At 45.2% G+C, this 21,472-nt stretch overlaps 1 protein-coding gene across 2 annotated transcripts; it reads left to right on the forward strand.

The window, feature by feature from the left end:
- The first annotated feature begins 5,061 nt into the window (after positions 1 to 5,061).
- LOC139302354 (sterile alpha motif domain-containing protein 12-like) lies at positions 5,062 to 9,250 on the forward strand. 2 transcript variants are annotated; one of them, XM_070926032.1, is made up of 4 exons: positions 5,062 to 5,165; positions 7,380 to 7,550; positions 7,750 to 7,890; positions 8,200 to 9,250. In XM_070926032.1, the coding sequence occupies exons 2-4, from the start codon at positions 7,430 to 7,432 to the stop codon at positions 8,214 to 8,216; spliced, it is 279 nt and encodes a 92-aa protein (XP_070782133.1). In that variant the 5' UTR covers positions 5,062 to 5,165; positions 7,380 to 7,429; the 3' UTR covers positions 8,217 to 9,250. The 2 variants fall into 2 exon arrangements, with proteins under 2 accessions (XP_070782133.1, XP_070782134.1); XM_070926033.1 differs by having other exon boundaries at positions 5,099 to 5,165; positions 7,404 to 7,550.
- The last annotated feature ends 12,222 nt before the right edge of the window (positions 9,251 to 21,472 follow it).

A 21,472-nucleotide genomic window follows, 5' to 3' on the forward strand; every position in this document is an offset into this window, starting at 1 on the left:
GGTGCGAGGATTGTGGCTGTCTCTGGACCAGTGTTATGTGATGTGTGTCCTCCGCCAACAGAGTTGGACAGGGGTTGTTGCTTTTGCCCCGTTCCATCTGTCTGTTTGCCTTTTAGCAGCATATTTAAAAAAAAAAACATGAATGAATGTGCAGAAAGAACTGATTCACCTTTCATATCGACTTGCCATGAGGAGTGTGTGTGTGTGTGTGTGTGTGTGTGTGTGTGTGGGAGTGGGTGCTCATTTCTGATTTAGACAAACTGTAACTGCTCAGCCAATGTTTCCAAAACACGGTGCAGCGTATAAACGCCAGCCCAAATGGAAACGGTTACTCGACAAATATAGAGCTGATAGATAATTGGCTGAAATGATGCATCCATCCGCTCACATGTCCATTTTCCGCAGCTTATCCGGGTTGCGGTGGCAGCAGAATAAGCAAAGTAGTCCCCCGTGTCCCGCTGCTGTGCACTGACTATATAGCGCTATACGTTTCCGGTGGTGAGGCATCCATGTTTATTTAGCTTTAAAGAAGCTCTGTATTATTAAGCATCACGTCAAGATATTTGCAGCTTTGTAGTCGTGATTACGACTTGCACGCGCTGCTATTTATCCTACTTTAATGTAGCACTAGACCATAGAGCTGCTGTTCAATCCTCTTCCATAAGCAGTGGAGTAGAAGGTCCAAATCACTGCAGACGTGGTACAAATCTTCCAGGTGAGGATGAATTGGAGAGAGAATATGAACACGAATATCTCATATCTCATGTCCCGTTTCAGGCACAGCCATGAGAGTGTGTCAGTCTCCCGGGGCTTCATTTATCAACGTGTAACCTTGAAATAATTCCCTACAGCTTGCTTACATTTGCCTCATAAAAAAAAAGTAGCTCCAGAACTGCAACCATATCTTAAGCAGCCGTGATGAATGCGTCTCAAAGCATTTAACCACATGAATCAATGCGAGGCGACAGACGCGGTGATGGCAGGATTCCAACATGTCCTCCTTTTAAAAAAACATTGACCAAACGTGCTCATAAATCTGCTGAAAACGTTTTCCCCGAAAGAGGAGAGCGCGTCCCAGAAGCCACTCATCATCGCGAGAAGTGATTCCATCTCAAACACACGGCCGACGACGTCGTCCAAAGCAGGTGCAGCCGCGCATGAGCTGCTGCAGCTGACTGGCGCACAAATCAGTTTCTAATTCAAAGCACATTGAATTTCACATTGTACTTGTCAAGACTCTTAACTGATAATGAGTCTGAAATCAGTCGCTCCCTTCGTGAACAACAGCGCACTTGCTCTTCCGGTTTGGGTTTCGAAGTTTCCCACGCCGCGCACGGTGTCAACCACATGTGGCCGGCATGCGAATAAAGTGAAAGGGAGCGCAGAGCAAATAGATGAGACAGACGTGACAGAGGGGTTGCGTCGGACACAGACATCTCTGAGGGACCAAATTAAATCTGCCGCGGTCAGGAGTCGGCGGGGCGTTGAACCCCCACAAGCCCCGGCGGCAGATCTGTGAGTGTTTGACGAAGTCGTTAAAAAGCGCTCAGTCTGGACTTTCTCATTACGGAGGGGACGGAGGGGTCAGGTTGACATTTAGACTGAAGCTAGGCAGGAACCATTAGGGGCTGCTAGGAGATCCCCCTAAACTCTCGGCACCCCTGCGTACATGTTTGTGTGTGTGTGTGTGTGTGTGTCTACAGAGTGTGTGTGTGTGTGTGTGTGAGTTGAGTTATCATCTAATTGCAACCGAGTTCGGTGGGATACAGCAGTCTACCACACACTCAGTTGGTGCCAACAGAGGACGGTGGGAAAGCAAAGAGCCACCGGTCTGTCTGCGCCCTCTACCTCTGCAGCTGTGGACAAAATAACGGAAACGCCACACGAAATCAAAGTTATCGTCAAGAAGATTTGTTTCCCGTGTATATGCACGTACGTGTCAGATTTCAAAAGGGCGGCAGGCGGTGTGCCCTCCTCCATCTTATTGCCAGGCGTCAACGTTATTTGGTCCGCTTGTATCTTTTCACTCTGTTAAAAACAGTCCAGTCCATATCAGACTTCTGAGGTGACAATAGGTGGGTGTTGTTTTCACAGCCTGTTCCACTGCCCCCCGAGTGGCTAAATGTTCAATTAATACAGCTCTAATGTAAACTTAATTTCCCGGAACATTGTGAAAATTGGCAGTTTCACATAACAGGTACCAACTGGCAAAGGCGGCAAGCGTTTACACAGGAAATATCTTGATCTACTTGATTGTTTAAGAAGGAAGCCAAGAATTAGGGAAGTTAGTTCTTGTGTTTGCCAAATGAAAAGGTCACGTACACATTTGGGTTTTGATAATCACTGAAATGGCTCTGGCACGTTTGTGCTTGGGCTAAAAAAAGCGTGTGACGTTACGTGGAGCAAACACGAAAACACAAATTGCCATAAATATATTTTTACATCTGGAGTACAATGTCTTTGTTTTTCAGCTGTTTATTTGTTGATCTGCACTGTAACCAGCCGTTCATGTTTTCACCTCATCCGCAGTTCAAGTTTGGTTTGTTTGGCCAGGCTGCGTGAGCTAAGTCAAGTCCAAGTACCAGTACGACAATCTAAAAAAATACTCCGTTAGAAGTGAAACTCCTGCAAAGTGTGCTTGTTCTCTGCAGTAAAATCTCCCCTGTGGCATTATTAGATTGTTAATACTGAGGCGTCAATGTGTAAATTGCATTTTATTGTTGTAGCTGCTCGAGGCGGAGCTGGTTTTAACATCTTGATATACAGTTGGGTAGTTTCGTCCAGTGGTTCCCACGTTAGGGGTCGGGCCCCTCCAAAAGATGGCCACAAGATCAATTTGACGGTTGAGACGATTCATGGGAGAGGACGGAAGAATATTTAGATTTTCTGTTGTCTTTGCTTTTTTTCTTTTTTTCTTGGTGAAATATTGGACCATTTTTCCTCTTTGAGCCTTATTTATTTAACCTTGTTATTTGGATGACACCATGTGAGAAGCTCAGAGGGGAAATGTCTCTTTGGAGGAACTGCTGACAACTCATAGACATCTGAAACACGTAACAGGGGGCCCCACGCAGACGCTGCTGTTTTTCGGCAAGAGGTCACGAGACAAGAAGGTTGGGAACCGCTGGTTTTAAATCTTTAATGGATTGTATTTTATGAATGTATCGCGTGCGGGGGTTGTTTTTTTTTTTTAACGTGAAACCTTAATCTGATAAGTGACCAGTAACTAGAACTGTCAGATAAATGTAGCATAAGTAGCATACAATGGAAATACAAGTAAAATACAGCACTTGAGTGAATGCACTTACTTTCCACCACAGGGGGAACCAGCGTGTGGGGGGTCTCTGGCAAACCAGTTATTAAAAATATATGGCCATTAAGATTCAGACACATGAAATGACATAAACAGAGCAAGCAGCATGGCATTTAAGACCATCCTGTCTGATGTGCAATTATGTCATCATGTCCTTAATATATCAGAAGCAGGGAGCTTAGCTGGCGCACTTGAAAGCACAATCTGTCTCTAAACATGGGCAACCATCCCATATCATTGCTCAACCACCCATGTGCGACATTAACCCATTTTTCCTCGGGCAATTAAAGGCAGCTATACTTCACCCATGGCCGCTGAAACACAAAGCATCAATTTTCTGCAGACGAGCTCCATTAAACGTGCATTTCCTGCCCTGTTTGCGGGCTACTGCAGCACAACGCTCCAATAAGTAACAGGCAACTGTTGCCGTTCACCCTAATTGCAATAAACATTTCACAGATGTCAGTCACGTTTGCGAGCTTAGAGGAGGTCAAAGGGCGGCCCACAGTGAACCCCACATTAAATCATGCGGTGATTTTAGAGCTCAACCAAATGCCATTGACCTGTTAACACTCAACACAAAAGGGGCATTAATCACTAAAACCCAGCTTCCGCCAAGCCCCTTCCTCAAATATTATTTTACCACCAAAAGTGCTCATGTTGCAAAGACCCTTTGAATAAAAGGCCTCCCCAGAATATATTGCACATAACATCTTCTTAAGAAGGAGTGACAGGTGTCACGCAGTCCACTGGGGGCTTAAAACAGGTGCAGTCACAGCACAGTCAAAAGAGGATTTAAGCATTTTACAGAAGTTTGCACACACACACACACACACACACACAAACACCAAAATGAGATTAAACAAGTCACAAAAGTCCCCCTCTCTCACCTTGTCAGCTGTCAACTGGAAATAAATAATAAAAAAAAAAAAAGTCACAGCTCCACGTTTCTCATAATTCCCCTCAAAAAAAAAAAACAAGTTGCGTCCTGAAGGCTGCAACCCCCGGGGGCGTCCCTGCGTCCAGTCCCGTCAGCCGTCAGTCACTCAGGAGTGGAGTGTGAGGCGCTGCACCGCGCACACGCTGTCTCTCTCAGAGGCAGTCCGCCGCTCTGTGGAGGGGGGACGGGGGGGGGGTCCACAACATCGTCATGTGACCATCGCAAACCTCCAGCTGCAGCTGGGAAGCTGAGAGAGGTGATGGCAGTTAGCTCCACCTGCTGTACGCATGCGCCCTCTGTCGGGCGTGGATGGTACGTGACCGGGCTTTTATACACAGTGATATTGTTTAAAAAAAACAAAAACAAAAACAGCCATGAACTGATAGCAGGCTTAAGGTGGATGCAAAGCTTTGGAAGAAGAAAAGAAAAAAAAAAAAATCGGTTTTTGGCCTTCACCTAACTAGATGATGCCTTCATGAACAACTCGTAAACCCCCGCAACCAAGTCAAGAAGTTGTAAACGCCACATTATTCCAGAGATAAATGTGTCTGAACTGTAAAATGTTCCAGAGCCGATCAGAAACAGCTTTACATGTAGTTGTTTGTCCTCCGATGACATAATAACAACGATCAAATAAATGTTTTCATTTGATTTGGGCCTTTTCTACCTGGCATAAAGATGGCCGTATTTCGGATAGCATTTGAAAGCATCGCGAGTTAGCCGTGCAGCGTGTGCGTGTGAATGCGGAAGTAGGACGTGCCGGGCGCGCGCGGGGGCAGTGCTCTGCGGGCGGAGCCGGGAAGAGGAATGCGCCGAATGGAACGCTTCCAGGTCGGGGGGGGGGGACAGGTACAGGTACAGACACGGCTCGCCAGTAATATTCGATCTACAAGCAAACGGGCCGGGGCGGAGGTAAATATTTAACAAACGCCTTCATAAAGTTTGTAAAGATGTCAGCGTGTGCTTGTTGTTTGTTGTTTGTTGTTGAAAAGCAGCTGTTGATCATTTTAACGAGGCTCCATTTGGCTGGAATTGTTTCAAACTATGAGCAGGAACCGGCCTAAGCCTCCCACCGTGGCGAGAGGGACTGCATCCTCATGGGAAATGCAGATTCGAAAGATGAACCCTCTCACGAAAGTTAGACCACAGTAACTCCTTTCATAAAAAAAAAAAAAAAAAATGTAAAGCTTGATCAAGTGATGAGGTAATTCTGCAGGGCACCACAAGATGGCTGCAGCCTGCAACTTCAATGTGTGTGTGTGTGTGTGTGTGTGTGTGTGTCCTGTTTTGTTGAACATTGTGGAGTTGTTTAAGTCGGGTCCAGTTTCAAGGTCTAGGGCTGGATTCTGAACCAGCGTCTGTGTCATTTTCTGATTAAATCTTAATGCCCTCCATTTCAAGCTGTATTTTATTTAGGCAAATAAAGTAGAAGTTTGGCATTTCTTCTCTTTTTTTTTTGAAAAAAATCATATTATACCCATCTCTACACAACAGAAATTACAGCAAACTTGCAATCCAAGACCCTCCTCTGTCCCCTGGTGGGATGGCAGGAGATCAAAACCCAAGTCACGGGCAGGCACGGGGAGAGACGCAAACCTCCACCGACGACGGTGTCTCGCTTTCTGTCTTCTTGTCCTCCTCTTGCTACCATCGGGTCGCCAAGCAGAAACCGGCGAGAGCTGTTTCACACGTTCGTTCGCTTCAACTCGAGCTGCCGTGAAGCTCGACAGGGCCCGTCAAACGGCGAGGTGAACAGATGAACACCTGGAGCGCGGAGACGTCACGCCTGCGAGATTAATGACACAATTTGATGCCTTGACTTGAACGCATTCCGTTTGATTTAAGGTGTAAACGTTAGTGATACGTCAGTGAGAGAATCTGTAAGTGGTACCAAAAAAAAAAAGCCAATTTCGCACCCTGCTTGTTGCTGTACATTGCTTTTGTTTATGAGTCCGGGTTCAGTTGTAACTAGGCAGTGTGAACATAAATGAAATGGTTCGGAGCGAAATAACACACGCCGTACATACAGTCGCTTTATTTCCCTGCAGGTATAGACCGAGTGGGGACCCAGTTTTGGGGTCATATTGTTTAAGAAACGCTGTCCTAAGGCATTAAAACCAACATCGTATGCAACAGCGAGGTTTTCTTCCCCCTCTGCTGACTCTGAGGGGAAGTTTTCCTCGGAGTCTTTGCTCCCGGTGTAAAGGTCTTCGCTCTCTGTATGTCAATCACTCCACCGGGACCCTCGTTACAGCCCCAGCCAATCACGCATCCCCCTTAATTAACACAGGCTATTACATTTCTATATTTATAACCCAATAACTAGACTGGCCCGCCGAAAAGGTCACATCAACAGTTTAGCAGTTTTTTCGCCCTATAGCAGTGCAGCCCAAGAGGATGTTGGCTGGGAGGAAAGCCAAAATGAACCTCAGGCGTAGAAGCTATTCTTTTTGAAAGCAGCAGAACTTTGTTTTTGACCTCGGAGAGTCGCTCGGGTTCACCTCGCTGTCCCCTTTAGCTCCGAGGAATCCCCCCGGCCACGCTCGGCTATTTGTCACCACGTTCCGGAGGTTGTCGAATGAATCACCGGAAAACAGGCTTATGCCGAGGAAGGCGGCGAAGACGCCACATGAGAGGAGAAATTTGATCCAAAGCGTTAAATATCAAGAGAAGAGTGACATTTCCTCACTTTTTGAGGGTCTACCACAGACAGCAGTGTCCTCAGCTGATGTGCCCCGGGGGCAGGGCTTCACATGAGCCGCTGCAGAGGGACGTCACTGAATCTGCTCCGGTGAACTTTAACAATCACGCTAGCACTTTATTAGCAACCCAACGCTGTAGGGCCTCAGTGAAATAAGCCATGACAAGTTGGCCTTCTGTCTGTTCAGAACATTTGCTTGTCTGTTTTCCTGAGATCTGGAGACACGGCGACGTCACTAAAAGCAACCTGGCTAAATTGTGGCTTGTGCGCAACCCGTTTCTTTCATTTCATTTGGAGGTGAAACTGAAAGATAATAATACAACAAATAATAAAACAATTTGCCTTCGCTTTCTCTACCAAATACGTTTGTTTAATGCCTGTCTGATTGTCTGACCGTCATGTTTCTTGCCTCTTTTTTCCATGAGATCTTCCTGGTTTTGCTTTCCCAGGGCGTTGCTGACGTGGTTTCAGGGCGATGGGCCTGTCAAAGCGAGTGTCGTCGTGGTCGGTGGAAGAAGTGCTGGAGTGGCTGCAGGATCAGCACCCAAACCACATGGGCACGCTCCATAAAGCCATAATTAAACACGCCATATCAGGTACAACTCGTGCGTTAAAATTCAACTTGCTTTCCTGGAACGAGTGTGAGACGAGGCGATTCTTGTGACACGAGGATGTTTTCAGCCTTTTTTTTTTTTTTTTTTTTTTTTTTTTAGATTTAGGGATTTGTCGAAATTGATTAATAATAATCCAATTTGTGGATGAGGAGATACTCACGTATGCGCGCCTGTCTTCCAGGCCGGGCGCTGCTGAGATTAAAGGAGCATCACCTGGAGCTCCTCGGGGTGGAGGCTGAGGGGCAGCAGCAGGAAATCTTGCAGGACCTCCTCCTGCTCAGAGTTCACGAAGAAATCAATGAACTCAATGACATCTGCTCAGGTGAGAATGCCAAATGACTTCTGTCTATCCATCTATCTATCTTCAGGGCGTAGGTGAGGTGCGTTGCATTCAAAATAGTGACGAATATGAATTGGTGGTCGTAGTTCTCCTTTGGTGGAGGCGTGGACCAACATTCCCATGTAATATGCGCGGATACTCAAGATACGAACGTTTCACGCCATCAAATTCAGGAATATCGTAAATGTCTCCAAATCCGCCAAAATAGACGATTAGTCTAGGATTGATATTTGACTGATTGTAAACCAGCTGCTAACTTGTCTTTAATCTATTCTCTTTTCTGCTCCTCAGAGTGTTTTTCCACATAACGGGACGTAAATATCCTCAGAAGAAATGCAGCTAACCCCCCCCCCCCGTCCATTCATTAGCCCATGCGGAGGAGGGAGAAAAATGGGAGTGATGGAAATAACAAGAGAAGGTGAACAGAAAGGCGAATCAATGAGGAATGAAGAGAGAGAGAGAAACCCATTTCCTGTGTGAAATCTGACCTGTGCAGATGGATGAGATTAGTTTTTGTCGGAGTGTCTTTTTGTGATCCCTACTGTCCATTAGTCTCTGTGTATTGTGTCTTTCTCTATAGTGGCTTTGCATCCCTTCAAGTCTATCATGAAATATTTGTGGCTGAGCTAGCGGCTAGCGGCTTTAGGGACGACAATGCGGGTTTGTCTGTTTGATCAAGACTGAATTGTCTACAACAGCTACTGGAGGGATTGTAATGGCACTTTGCACAGACATTCATGGTCCCCGGAGGACGAACCCTACTGACTTCGGTGACCCACTTTTCCTCCGGCGCCACCATTTGCGGTTTTTGAGTGAAATGTCGCAACAAATTCTGAATGGGTCGCCTTGAAATTTGGTACAGGCATTCATGCCCCCCCTCAGGATGAATTGTGATAATAGATCATCAAGTCAAAAATGTCATTTGTCCGGTGCTTTGCTTTATGACCGGTTACCTGCGCTTGCTTAGTGCCAATTAGCAAATGTTAGCATGCTCACACCCTAAAATAAGATAGTGGTGGTAAACATTATGAATTTCATTTTTAGCATGTTGCCATGCTAGCGTTAGCCCAAAGTAGCGCCTCTAAGAGCAACATGATGTATTTGATAGGGAAAAAAGCATAGAATTATCCTATGGAAGAGTCCCTCAGTTCCCTTATAGCCTTTCTTTTTATCGCAAATAATGCTTTGATAACATGTCACCAAAATAGCACCTGATTGACAAATAGTTTGTCCAGTAAACTCAAAACAAGGCCTGAAAATAATCAGAACAAGGTTGTCAATGTAGCACATCGTGGCTGTCTACCGAGTGATACGGTAAGATTGTATTACAGTTGTTCAACTCATCGGGGGGGGGGGGGGGCGGGGGAACTGGGAAATTACAGGAAGATGCAGAAAGACAAACAGAGAGAAAATCCATAAGTCAGAGTAGCTGGGTTTCCATTCAGACGTTTCAGATTGATACTGAACTTTTTTCCTGCTGCGTGCTCTCCCTTCCTCACACACGCCGCCGACTGAAATCGATTTTTAAAATCCAGCTGTCGCCTCGAACTTTTCTGCCTCTGTTTGAAATGTCTGTCCTCGCATTTTTGACTGACGAACCACAAAACATTTTCATAAAGTTACAGAAAATCCCCTCAAATGGTTTGGATCTGATGCTTGCTTTTGTTTTGTACTGGCTAACGTGGTTAAGATGAATCCTGTTTTAACTGGCTGCCGCTGGGAGAATTAAAACTTGTGAATGTCCTTCGTGCAAGTGGTCCTAAAAGTTTTCAACGTATGACGCCCCATTTCCTTTATTCATGATGTTGGCGTCCTTTCAGTGTGTATTGCAGACGTCTGCACGTTTGTGTTAACGTGAAAACGTTTCATTTCGTGGCGCCGTCGCAGTACGCTGCGTTGAATTAAAAGGCTGAGTTTCTTGTTAACGATCCGTCTCTTTGGCAGAGAGACTTCAGTCGTTCACTCTTGTGTGATCGTCAGTCATTCGTTTGTCATCTATCTGCTCTTACGGCTACAGCTGTTCGGTTTGAGAAGCCCCTGAGACACACCACCCGTGAAAGGTCGTAGTGTTAAAAACATATGAATGCACACTTGGGTGCAGCCCAGATCAACATGTCAGAGACTCCACGGACAGCAAGTAGTAGTGTTGATGCACAGCGCAATAAAAATTGCATCACATCTATGGCATCAGTCTGATCGTAATCCATGAAGCTGCACCGCCAATTACACTTTCCCGGAGTGACTTCCTCAGGTCACACCCCCATTATATCTTCACTAATAACTGGCTAATGAAGCCACAGTGCCAAAACAAAAGAGCCTTTCTTATATTTTCTTTTTCTGTCATTCAAATCTGGCAGGACAAAAGTAAAACCCCTTCCCATTCAGCATCTCATAGCTTTCTAAAATCATACTGTCTATTAGCATATATATACGGTGTATCATCCACGTGTTATAACTCTTCATTGACGCTACATGATGTTTACGCTGAGTGAAATAATCCAAGAGTCCATAATCAAATGGAAATGTTCTGAATCTGTTGTACATCATTTCATACACATCCCCCCCCCCCAAAGTTCAGCCTGACATATTTAACATTTCTGGAAATGTTTGGATCTCCAATGATTATTTGGGTTTGAACAAGCGTGGGTTTGTAAGGACGGACCTACTGCTGGGTCTGTGAGAAACCGAGAAAAACGGGGGGGGGGGGGGGGGGGAAGGTCGTTGTTTGTGCTCTCTAGAAACGTATGCAATCACAGACACGCACTCAGACTCTCTCATACACACAGGAAGAGGAAGAGGAAGAGGCGTGCTGCCGCTAAGGGCACGAAACAACATGCTCATGAAAACTTAACACGTTAATCTGGTGTGTGTGTGTGTGTGTGTGTGTGTGTGCGAGTGAGAGTCTGAGTGCATGTTCCCAGAATAACACATTTCCTATCAAGTGACCTTTCCTCTCTGCTGTTTTCTGGGCCTGATTGTGTGTGTGTGTGTGTGTGTGTGTGTGTGTGTGTGTGTGTGAGTGTGATTAATACCCCAGGAGATGGTGTGACATTTGATTTGGCGGGGCGTGGCTGGGGAAGCGCTTACTCAGCACAAACGTAAATCCACCTCACTGATGAGAGTGAAGGGGACGATGAAATACGCCACTGACCCCGACGGCCGAGCCAAAGTGAAAGCGCAGATGCGAAATACCCGAATGTTAATTATTCAGTTCATTTCAAAATACGCCACAAATAAGCCACAGCACCACGGTGGGTTGCGTTTTCGTGCATACAATATTATATGTATGACCTGAAGCTCGAGAAAGCAACCTCAAAAAGGAGGCAAAACTATTATCTGCGCCAAAACCTAAGTGTGCGGACACCTAAACATCAATCTGCGGCTATAAGGATGGAAGGGCCTTTCACCAGAGTTTGGAACCTGGCCGCAGGGATCTGCTCCCATTCACCCACGAGAGCTGTTAGCTCCAGAGTGTTGGAGTTGACGGCGGCCCAAAAAAAAAAAGGCCTGACTCACGGTCGGCATTCGGGTTTGTTTCGAGGACGTTTGATGGGGTGAAGGTCAAGCTTCTTTCTGGACCTGGCCTCGCGCGTGGCTGCGCTTGCCAATGTCGGAATCACGTTATCGTCTAAAATATCATTGTGCGCTGTAGCATTGAGTCCTACCTTACCGGAGAGTCCCAAACAATGAGTAACACCCCCACGCCTTAAGTGCACAGAGGCATGTGAGCAGGGGTGTCCACATACTTTTGGCCATGTAGGGTAGCTTCTACAACCGTTAGGTGAAAGCATTTAATCTGTTTTGTACATTTTCAAACAATGTTGCAATGTTGCATGTTATTCAGGTAAAACAGACTGAGAAACATATAAATAGCCGATTTGGCAGATAGGACAGTCAGCGGGAGGGACCGATTCACATACAAGCACAGCCATGACATGATATAATAATACAATAATATGTCATTGCGCCATCCAACTAGGCCAAAACACTTGCAGCTGCGACCAGGCGCCCTGCGTTTCACACAGGCCAGTGGAGAGTCAGCGGAGAGCCTTCCCCCCCACCCCCTCAGTCCTTCAGCGTCTGCCAGCCACAGCAGCCGCTCTGTCACTTTCCTGTGATTTATTCATAGCCGCACCACGGAAAGAAAGATCAATAGTTGCTGAAAGAAAAATGAGTTAGTGTCAGGCCACGAGGAGGGGAAAAAAAATAAAAAGTTCACTATAAGTTCAGAGGGGATGTGAAAGTTGAGGAGGCCATGCCAGGAATCCGCTGCTCACTTCGCTTCACTGCGGTGCTTGCACTTTTGCATCCAGACGGGAGTCATTTGAAAAGTAACATTATCAGCTCTGCTTATGACTCCCTGGGAGCAGTAATTTGTCACATTACATTACCGTTACACCTTGAAAATTGGCTGTTGGCATCCAGCTTGCTTTGAAACACCGGTTGGTCTCCTCCTCTGTGCAAACCGCTGGTGGGGACGGGGATTAGAGAGTAGACCCATTTGCATTCTTGGCTCGCCACGCTTGCCGACAAATGTCAGCTAACGGGACAATCCGCTAACATTACGTGGACTGGAGTTGCTGGCAGATCAAGCTAAGGCCAAGACGCTAACATAACATAACATAACATAACATAACATAATTCCTATGTTGAGACCATCTTTATCTAGATTATATATGTATGAATGTCACCTATGGGCGGTTCATTTATTGTTTTTGCATAGAGGAAAGCCCTTGCCCAAAACATCCGTGTGATTAGACTTATTGTGTATCAGTCACAGTGTCATTTTTCTTTTCTTTTTTGGAGGCGTAATTACTCTTCAAATCGAAATAGTAATGCTTTTATATCATTTCCCCTGCGAGAAAACTTTCCAAAAAACGGCAACCGCATAAAGAACTGAATTGAAATAGTTGCGTATGAGTAATAACGTGACACATTCATTTCCTTCTGCTCTGCTCAGACCTGGCGGAAAAAAAGCAGCACCGTACCCAGTTTGTGCAGCACGCACACTGTTGTGTTTGAAATTGCCTGTGCGTGCAGGCATTTTACAATGCGAGTGAAACTGTCACTTGAGAGCAACCAAACACCACATCACATTTATTCAATTTTCCCTGAGTCTGCGCTTGCCTGCAGGTAACCAACTGCAGGGCCACAAAATGTGGAGCACGGCGACTGACAAATGTCCGCCCACCGCGCCGCAGAGTTCTTGAGCGGAGCATTTCATTTCCGCCTGCTCCGGGAGTGAGGCTCGAGGTGGGCCTAATCGTGGAGGAGGTGAAGAGAGAGACGGCAACCCTCTAAAGGCTCTAAAGCTAACTAGGTGTTGGAAGTGTGCAGGTTTGTGAATGGAAAGTTTTGGTGCTGAGGTTATTAATTAGTATATCTGTCAATTCTGTGACCCTAGATTGAAGATTGATTGATTGATTGATTGACTGAAGAGTGAAATTAGGAAGAAAAAAGAAAAAAAAACAATTTACATGCTAAAAAGATCGCTTCAACATCCCTTTTACTTGCTACGAAGCTGCTCTCAATTTTCCCTACAAATCTCCCTCGTAATTTAACAGCTTTCAGTACTGATTCTGCTGCTTCACTTTTACACACTAAAGCTTTCATTTTATTTTGTCTACGGTCAAAGTCTCAGCTGCGAGTCAAACTGGATTTTCTGCCGTGGAGCTTCTTAGCAATCGAATTACAGCGGAAAGAGAGACATCAGACAGCCTGAAGCCCCCCCCCGAGACTCATTTCAGCAGTGATCAATGTGGCGTAACCGGCAAACTGTCCACACATTCGGTCAAAAACCATCCCTCCAGGCGAGAACGGATGTGCATGGATAAAAAAAAAAGGAGCAGGATGTATGCACGCCTTATAGTGAAGTGTTGACTTTGATGGATGCAAATGTTTGTTCTAATCACAGGGGTGTCAGTTACAGCTTATTCTCTATATCGTTGATTTTCCCCCAGACTGGACATTTTTATTTTGAGTCATTTGATGCACATTTTTGGGCCTAGGGTTCGGTGAACTGCTGCACCTGCTCGGGAGCGAATGGTGTTGGGGGGGGGGGGGCAGGAGAGATGGGGAGAGGGATGACAGAGACAGCAAAATAAAAGCAAATTCAGTGCTCCTGCTGCGTTCATTAGCAGAGCGCACCTGTTCACAGGGCTACAGCAGGTGCCTCTAGCAGACTAGGACCAGACTGAACGTAAACGTGTGGATGTGAATGTGTGTGTGTGTGTGTGCGTGCACTAGTCCAATCACTATGAACCGCCTGCTACCGAGCACACCCATTTGTCAAGACAAACGAGGGACACAGGAAGGAAGGGAGGCGGATGAGGTGGCAAACCTCCAGCCAGCAGCCAAAAAGAAGAAGAAGAAGAAGAAAAAAAAACATAACACAGTGTACTTTATTACCTGGAAGTGAAAATGAGTTTTGTCAACAAATGGCCCATCTATTTCCCCTCACATCAATGGACTCGTGGCACTTGATTTATCTTCTCTGTATTGGAAGCAATGGAGCGAAAAAGGGAGAGAGCTATGAAGGTGGTGGAGGACGGGCTCCTGCTGCCTCTAAGTCTCACGGGAGAAACCGTCACAGCGGCTCACATGCGTGGCTGAGTGCACGTATCAGTGAAGGGATCCAAAACCGCGGCATCTTAACCAGTTCAAACAAGTCAAGCAGTAAACACAAGCTCTGTTCTCGCGATGGCTTTTCATCCACTCAGCTGTGTTTTTCGTTGCATACACAGGTGGCTTTTTTTTGGGGTGTGTATCTGTGAATTCAACCGTGTGGGAGGAGGGGAAGTAGCAGGAGTGTCGCTAACACTGAAAAAGCACAGTTCAGTTGTTCAGGTTCGCACCTGTGCCGGGCCTGTGCTGCAGATATTATGGGACTTGATGGTACAGCACAATTAAAGATGCCTGGTCCAAATTGTTCACTCGGAGGAGCAGTATTGGATTGGAGATCAGGACATTGGTCATCAGCGGCGAGAGGCCCGTCACGCCCGCTGACATTAACCTCCAGGAGTCAAGTCGAGAAGTGCGAGAGAGGAGCTACAACTTACCTGCACGTAGCAGAAACGCCCGCGGCAGCATTTACCTTCCGAAGGCTGAGGTGAACACAGCCTGATGTGGTGACCGCTATTCTCCTCCTGTCAAGTTAAGTGAGCACGAGAGAGGGGGCAAATGAGAGGGGACGTGATGCGGAAGCCAATTACGGTGACTCTCAGTCAAAAGGGAGTTTGCGGGCAGAGAAAAAAGGCGCTCCGACTAATTTCCAGTTGGAGGGTCTGAGGGTGGAGATGCATTGCGCGCGTTTCCTCTGCTCACCTCTGGCTCTGCAGCTGGTCGTCGCTTTGTTCGGGCTCACTGATCCGTGGTGTATCTTCTTGTCTCATTTTAATTGGATTTGCAGTATGAAGCATGTCAAAGGTAACAATGTGCGATGTATGCATTCCCGTGGAATGTATTTATAGGGTTTTCTTTTTTCTCCTCCCTATTTGATATCAGCGGCAAACAACAGAGCAACTGGTTTTCTTCTGCGGTTTGCGCCACCCGGGGTCGCGTCGTAGCGTCCAGGCTGCATTGTCTGTTGCTGGAGCCCTGCAGGGAAATCACAGTTTAATATGGTCTTATTATTGTAGGTTTGGCCATTATTCCTACCGGTGATGATGATGTCATATTTATTTGGAAGAGTAAATGAAGTGGTCTTCGATAATCGGGCTAAACTGCTGCCTTGTTTACAACTTCGTCTGGTGTCTCAGAGTCTGACCACGCATGTTTCTTGTTCACCCTTTTGTAGTGATGTAGAGATGAAGATATATGAAATCAGCAAATAACAGGAAAACATCAAGAGAGCAAATCTGTTTCATCATCTAAACACAAAACATTTGACGGCTACGTGAAAAGTATAGCCTATGGCCGACATTTAAAAAATTACAGCTCGAAGGCGGAGTGTGCCAAAACCGGAGCGGTAGAGCAGGAAAAACATGAATAAAACACTATATTTACCATGTCAGTGCATATATTTAAGCGTCTGAAAGGACGTGAAATGTGAGTGTGTGCATTCAGGTGTCACGTTGATCGAGATAATCACATATTACAGTCAACATCAACGTCGTGATGCGTGCTCTCCTGAATGGCTGCTTGCTCCTCAAACGGATTACCTGCTAACTTGTCCCCTCACAGACTCACTTGGAAATGTATGAGAACGTCGTTCATTTGGCTTCACATAAATATTTTACTCTGGTGAGTCGCTGAGGCATAGCTCCAACTATAAATCAAAACTTGTGTGTGTGTGTGTGTGTGTGTGTGTGTGTGTGTGTGTGTGTGTGTGAGCAGTCTTTTAAAACAGAATATTAAAACATTAAAGTTGACAGGATGACAGAGCGCACTGCGCAGGGCGTTGTGGATAATTGCAATGCCAAAACCTCAAGATGGCCGCTTCATTTGAACACGAATTTACAGCCTCCATCACAAGCCATTAATGCTGAAAGTGTTTTTTTTTTTATTTTATTTTTTACGAGGGAGCAAATATTCGCCGGATGAGCCAGTCGTCTCGACAGCAGCAGGATCTCGCTGTCTTTTACTCAGATGAGATGCAATATGAGTCAATAGAAAAAGAGGCGGCGGTGGACAGCAGGGAGCAATATCACCGTTGTTGTCCCTAACTCTGCTTATAAATGCTTTTTTGTCTCTCGGGGATAGAAAGCGGTCACTGCAACTCTTTTAAAAAAAAATAAAAAAATAAAAATCCTTGTAAGGATGTAACAATATACTTCATGTTATATAATAATGACATATAAGAGTGTCAGTAGAGGAAGGTAAGAAAGTACACTACTTCAGTGGCTACTTTACTTGACCAGTTCCATTTTATGCTACAAAATATAAATCAACAAAGAAATGATGTATTACTATGGTTTAAGCTACCCAGCAGTATATAAAGCAATTAAAGATAACCCCACATTTACCAGCTGCAACATGAGTGATGCTTACACATGCATAACGCAACACGTATTATAATCCAGTGATATATATTATTCTCAAATGGGCCATTCTGTGTAATGGGCACTTTTGGTACTTTAAATATGTTTTGATGCTATTGCCTGTGTGCTTTTACCTGAGTATAACATGTGAGTACTTCTTCCACCCCTGAAGAAAATGTTGAAGGTGACAGATGAGGATATGTTAAGCGCTTTGCTGTAGATCTACACATTACATGGTCGAATGTATGCGGACGCCCAAACACGTGATTGTTCAACATCTCATCATTCCAAAAACGTGGGCATTCGTCTGCTTCCACGACAGACTCCGCTCCTCTGGAAAGGCTTTCAAAAATGTTTTAAAAACATGGCCGCGTGAACTCACGCACATTCTCTGTGTGTTTTATGAAGGAAGACAGGAGAGGAAAGAGAGAAGCAGGACACAGAAATCATAAAACAAACAATAATATTCTACTCATAAAAGGGAGGGGGAAAGAATAAAAGAGTCAAAGCAAAAGACGCATAAAACGAAAAGTGATGTGACAAGAGGACAACGGAGTCACGCGCATCCGAACTACATCCCACCGCCATTCCAGCACATTTTATTTCATTCTTCCCGGGAAACACGACAGACCCAGCTCTTATCAGTTGTATGAGTGATGTCACCTCCACAGTGCACTTTGTAAAAGAAAGAGGACGTTATGCAGTGGGAGAGGGGACGGTGGAAGTGAATCCCCGCGGGAGGAAACCATCTCTTCAGTCTATTACATGTCATCTTGTTCCAGTGGTCAAACAGGATTCCCCTTTATTTGAAAAAAAAAAAAGCATTATAAGAAGTTCAATTTGAGATAAGCTGTGAGCAGCCTGGTGCTTTTTAAAAGGAGCGGAGCAGCCAACAGGCCTTAAAAAAAGAGAGTAAATCACTCGGGATTACAGCTCCAGACGTGTGTACTGGGAAAACTAAAATGCAAGTGAAGCAGCCAGTGTGTCTTTTATCGCAAACAAGTTCTTTTTAAGCACACAGTTTTCTTTCTTTTTTTAAATCACCGGCAAACCACTGCACTAACACACGGGAAAATGGAGCGTTAAACAACGATGGCCGCAAAAAGTCTCACCGAACGCGTGGACCGGGTCCTGCTTCCCTTCGTCCTGAGTCCTGGAGGCTCTCCCTTTTATCGATTGACCCGCATATGTTTCCTCTACTGTACAGCCACCCTCTCTGCACGCACACACACACACACACACACACACACACAGGCACACACACTGCTCGTGAGTGGAGGTGACAGGAAAAATCAGTTTGCACTGCAGATGCAGAGGGATGCCTTCACCTCACAGCTCTATGTGACTCTGAAACTGACTGATGCAGGGCGAGACTGCAAAGATAGGAAATGTATTATCAGTTAAGACTCATTTAGAATTACGTATTACTGAAACGTATCATTAGGGGACCCTCATCCAATAAAAGTGACCCATAAAAGAGTCAACAAAGAGAGCTTCCCTTGTCCTTGTCTCTTCTGTCCTGTCTTTTGTTCTTCACATAATGTCTCGTGTCTCTTGGCGTAACCTATCGAAGGCGTCTAGCTGAAGCTTATTCACAGCCCGGGTCGATGGTTAGGCTTTTCGATCTAGATTAAAGCCAGCCAGACAAATGAGCTGATCAAACAGAATCAGTATAAAACCGACAATGTACATTATGTGTATATGAGTGTGTGTCATCAGTCAAATTACACACACAAAAACACATATTTTCTGGATCTTTCATCTAAAATGTAAAGGCAGAAAGATGGTCTCAATCATATATCACAGTAGATCGCACGTGCATCTCCGATAACAATAAACGTAACGATACATTGTTTTTTTTCGAATGCATCAACACCTAATTCCTTTCAGCATACAACAGTTTCAAAATTCGAATTCAGTTTTCACCGCAAACTGCAATGAGAGTAAAAGCAGGTCGCATCGCATTCACATCTGTAACTCCGTGCATTCGGTTGATCAGCGTTGCCTCTAGTGGTTTCAAGTCACGCAGATACCTTTTGGTTTCAATCGCCAGGGTTTTTTTTTTTCCCATCTTTAGGGATCTCTGCCAGCGCCCAAATTCGGTGGAGGTGAATGGCATTTCATTTGCGGCGCTCGAAATGTTGAAATGAATTCATCATTGTATTCATGAGCCACGCGTCTTCCCCCTCAAACAGTGTCCTGATTATCGCGGATAATCCACACTTTCAACCCGAGCCGATTCCTTCGAAACAAATCAATGTCCCAAAAAAAAACGAATAAGCGCGACGAAGGCGGATCCTCTCAACGCTGTCGTCACGGATACAGCTAGGGCGAGAGGGAAGTTTCACTTTTGTAATGAGGTGAACTGACTGACTTTCACATGGCAGAGTTGACTGCTGATGAGGAGAGCGGGAGCTGTAAATATTGACGATTTGTGATTTCAAAAGAATGAAAAATGCTTCATCCAGTTGCTTTTGTTCTCTCTGCAGAGAACGCTCACTTTATTAGTGACGGTTACATTGCGGTTACATTGCTCCGTGCTCAATGAAGCGTGGTCTCCAGTGGGAAAAGTTGTGATTATCCCATGAACCTCCACTGCGCTGAGACTTTAGTCAGTGCCTTCATTCCGTTTCCTGAGCTCCGCTAACGTTAACGCCTGGTGGGTTGGACTTGGTTAGGGGAGGGAAACATCATGGTTTGGGCTAATAGTACTACATTGTAGGGGATAATAGTAACTGCTTGTATATACTTGTGTGCATAAATAAAGTACCTGTCTGTCTTAAAAAGAGACCAATGTGTCCCTTCTGTGGACTTGATACTGGACTGGACTACAATAATCTATAATGTCACACTGTTTCTTCCTTGGATACAGAGTCTTCTTTGGGCATCTGATGAAACGACTCATCCATCAGCTGTTGCCTAACCTTTTTGGAACCATCTTCCAAGCAAAACGACTTATTGCACTTGAAGGGGGACGCCGGCGGACCTGAAGCTGAGTCACCGGTCACGAGTGATAGAAAACTGTATCACGGAACACTTGCGTTCAATCCAAGAGTGCAGAGCTTTCGTGTCTCATTTTTATTTGAAGTTCGGGGCTCTAGATGTTCGTCTGTTGGCCATGTTAATGTATTATTAATACGAATGGGTATCAGAGGTTGATTCAAAACTTCTTGCACTCCTTCACGCAGAAACCCAATGATGTATGCCGTTTTGAAATTGATTTGTTTGGTTGCACCGTGAAACCGCCGCTGGCCACGAACCCACCATGCGTCACGTCTCTAGACGGAGAGGGATTTTAGCTTCCTCGGCTGGTTCGTTATGATTTGTCATATGGATAATAATTGCGGCCTCACTTTGTGTTTTGTTCAGCACCAGATGGTCAGGGGGGAAAAAAAGTGGATTGTTTGAAAATTGCAATGCAGCCTCAAATCCTGAGCTGGAGCATCTGAAGAGAACAGGACTAGATTATAGCTGCAATAGTGGCCCAGCTGGCTTTCTGTGTGTGTGTGTGTGTGTGTGTGTGTGTGTTACATTATGAGTTGGCTCATTAGATGAAACAAACAATCACAAGCGAGACCAGAGCCATTGATTTTCTTTTTTTTTTGGGTGTGTGTGTGTGTGTTGGGTTGGGTTGGGGGTTGGGAGGGGGTCTACATGTGCTCCCAGCCGACGATGTGACTCAGTCAACATTGTTAGCATTTAGATGACTCCTCCACGTGGCATACTGAACAAAGATTTAGACTGAGTCGAATCATTTTATTTCCCTCACACGGGAATCACTTCTCGGGTCACTGATCATCTTCAGAACTATTCAACCCCCCCCCCCCCCCCCCCTCCCAACAGTCTTGTAACTTCAGTTTCTGCTCTGAGGAATTCAGTGGCTGGTTGCATGAAGAAATTCACAAAAAAGTCCTGCACTTATTGTTTATCTAGTATTAAATTCCAGTTTGTGTCCATGTGATTTTTAAAGAATAAGTACGTCCTCAAAGTCTATTAGGTATGTTCTCTTCAGCAGGAACCCCCCCCAGACGAGCCACTTAAAGCGCTGTTGAACTTTGGGTTGTAATTTCCTTGAATTATTCTTGATGGGGTTTTTTTTTTTTAATTATTATTATTAGCTGCTGTGTTTCCTGACTGGGAATTGAGAAAGTGCATTTTCTGTCCTGCTTTTATTCAATCTCAGTCAGTTTAATCCAGTGTTATTCTATATTTCTCATCAAATCCCATGAAAAGACCAAAAGCTCCATCGTTGTCCAAAATGTTTTAAATAAAACACATCAATGAGCCACACTGTTGCAGGAAACACTCACTAGCGCGCAAATCCACCGCTAAATTACATCTTTAAGATGTCAATACGTCAAGCTAAATATCATTTTAAGTATGACTAGTGTGTCAACAGTACATGCTGACCCGATAGATGACTTCTTCTACTTCTTTTAATGGCAAAGAGACCTAGATGAGTCAAGACATGCTTTAAAACCGAATGTCCAGAACTCTTTGCAAAGTTTGTTTGAAGGTGTTTAAACCCTTTACGGTCCGATCCAAAGTCTCCATTTGATTGCAGATGTCACGGTTTCTGCTTGGAT

Source organism: Enoplosus armatus, chromosome 19 (assembly GCF_043641665.1).
Source record: "Enoplosus armatus isolate fEnoArm2 chromosome 19, fEnoArm2.hap1, whole genome shotgun sequence".
In the NCBI taxonomy this organism is placed as follows: domain Eukaryota; kingdom Metazoa; phylum Chordata; class Actinopteri; order Centrarchiformes; family Enoplosidae; genus Enoplosus; species Enoplosus armatus.

Bases quoted from the DNA above. Each gene is read 5' to 3' on its own strand.
- LOC139302354 (XM_070926032.1), top strand. From the start codon at position 7,430: ATGGGCCTGTCAAAGCGAGTGTCGTCGTGGTCGGTGGAAGAAGTGCTG. The intron at 7,551-7,749 runs GTACAACTCGTG...CCTGTCTTCCAG, and splicing joins AATTAAACACGCCATATCAG to GCCGGGCGCTGCTGAGATTA.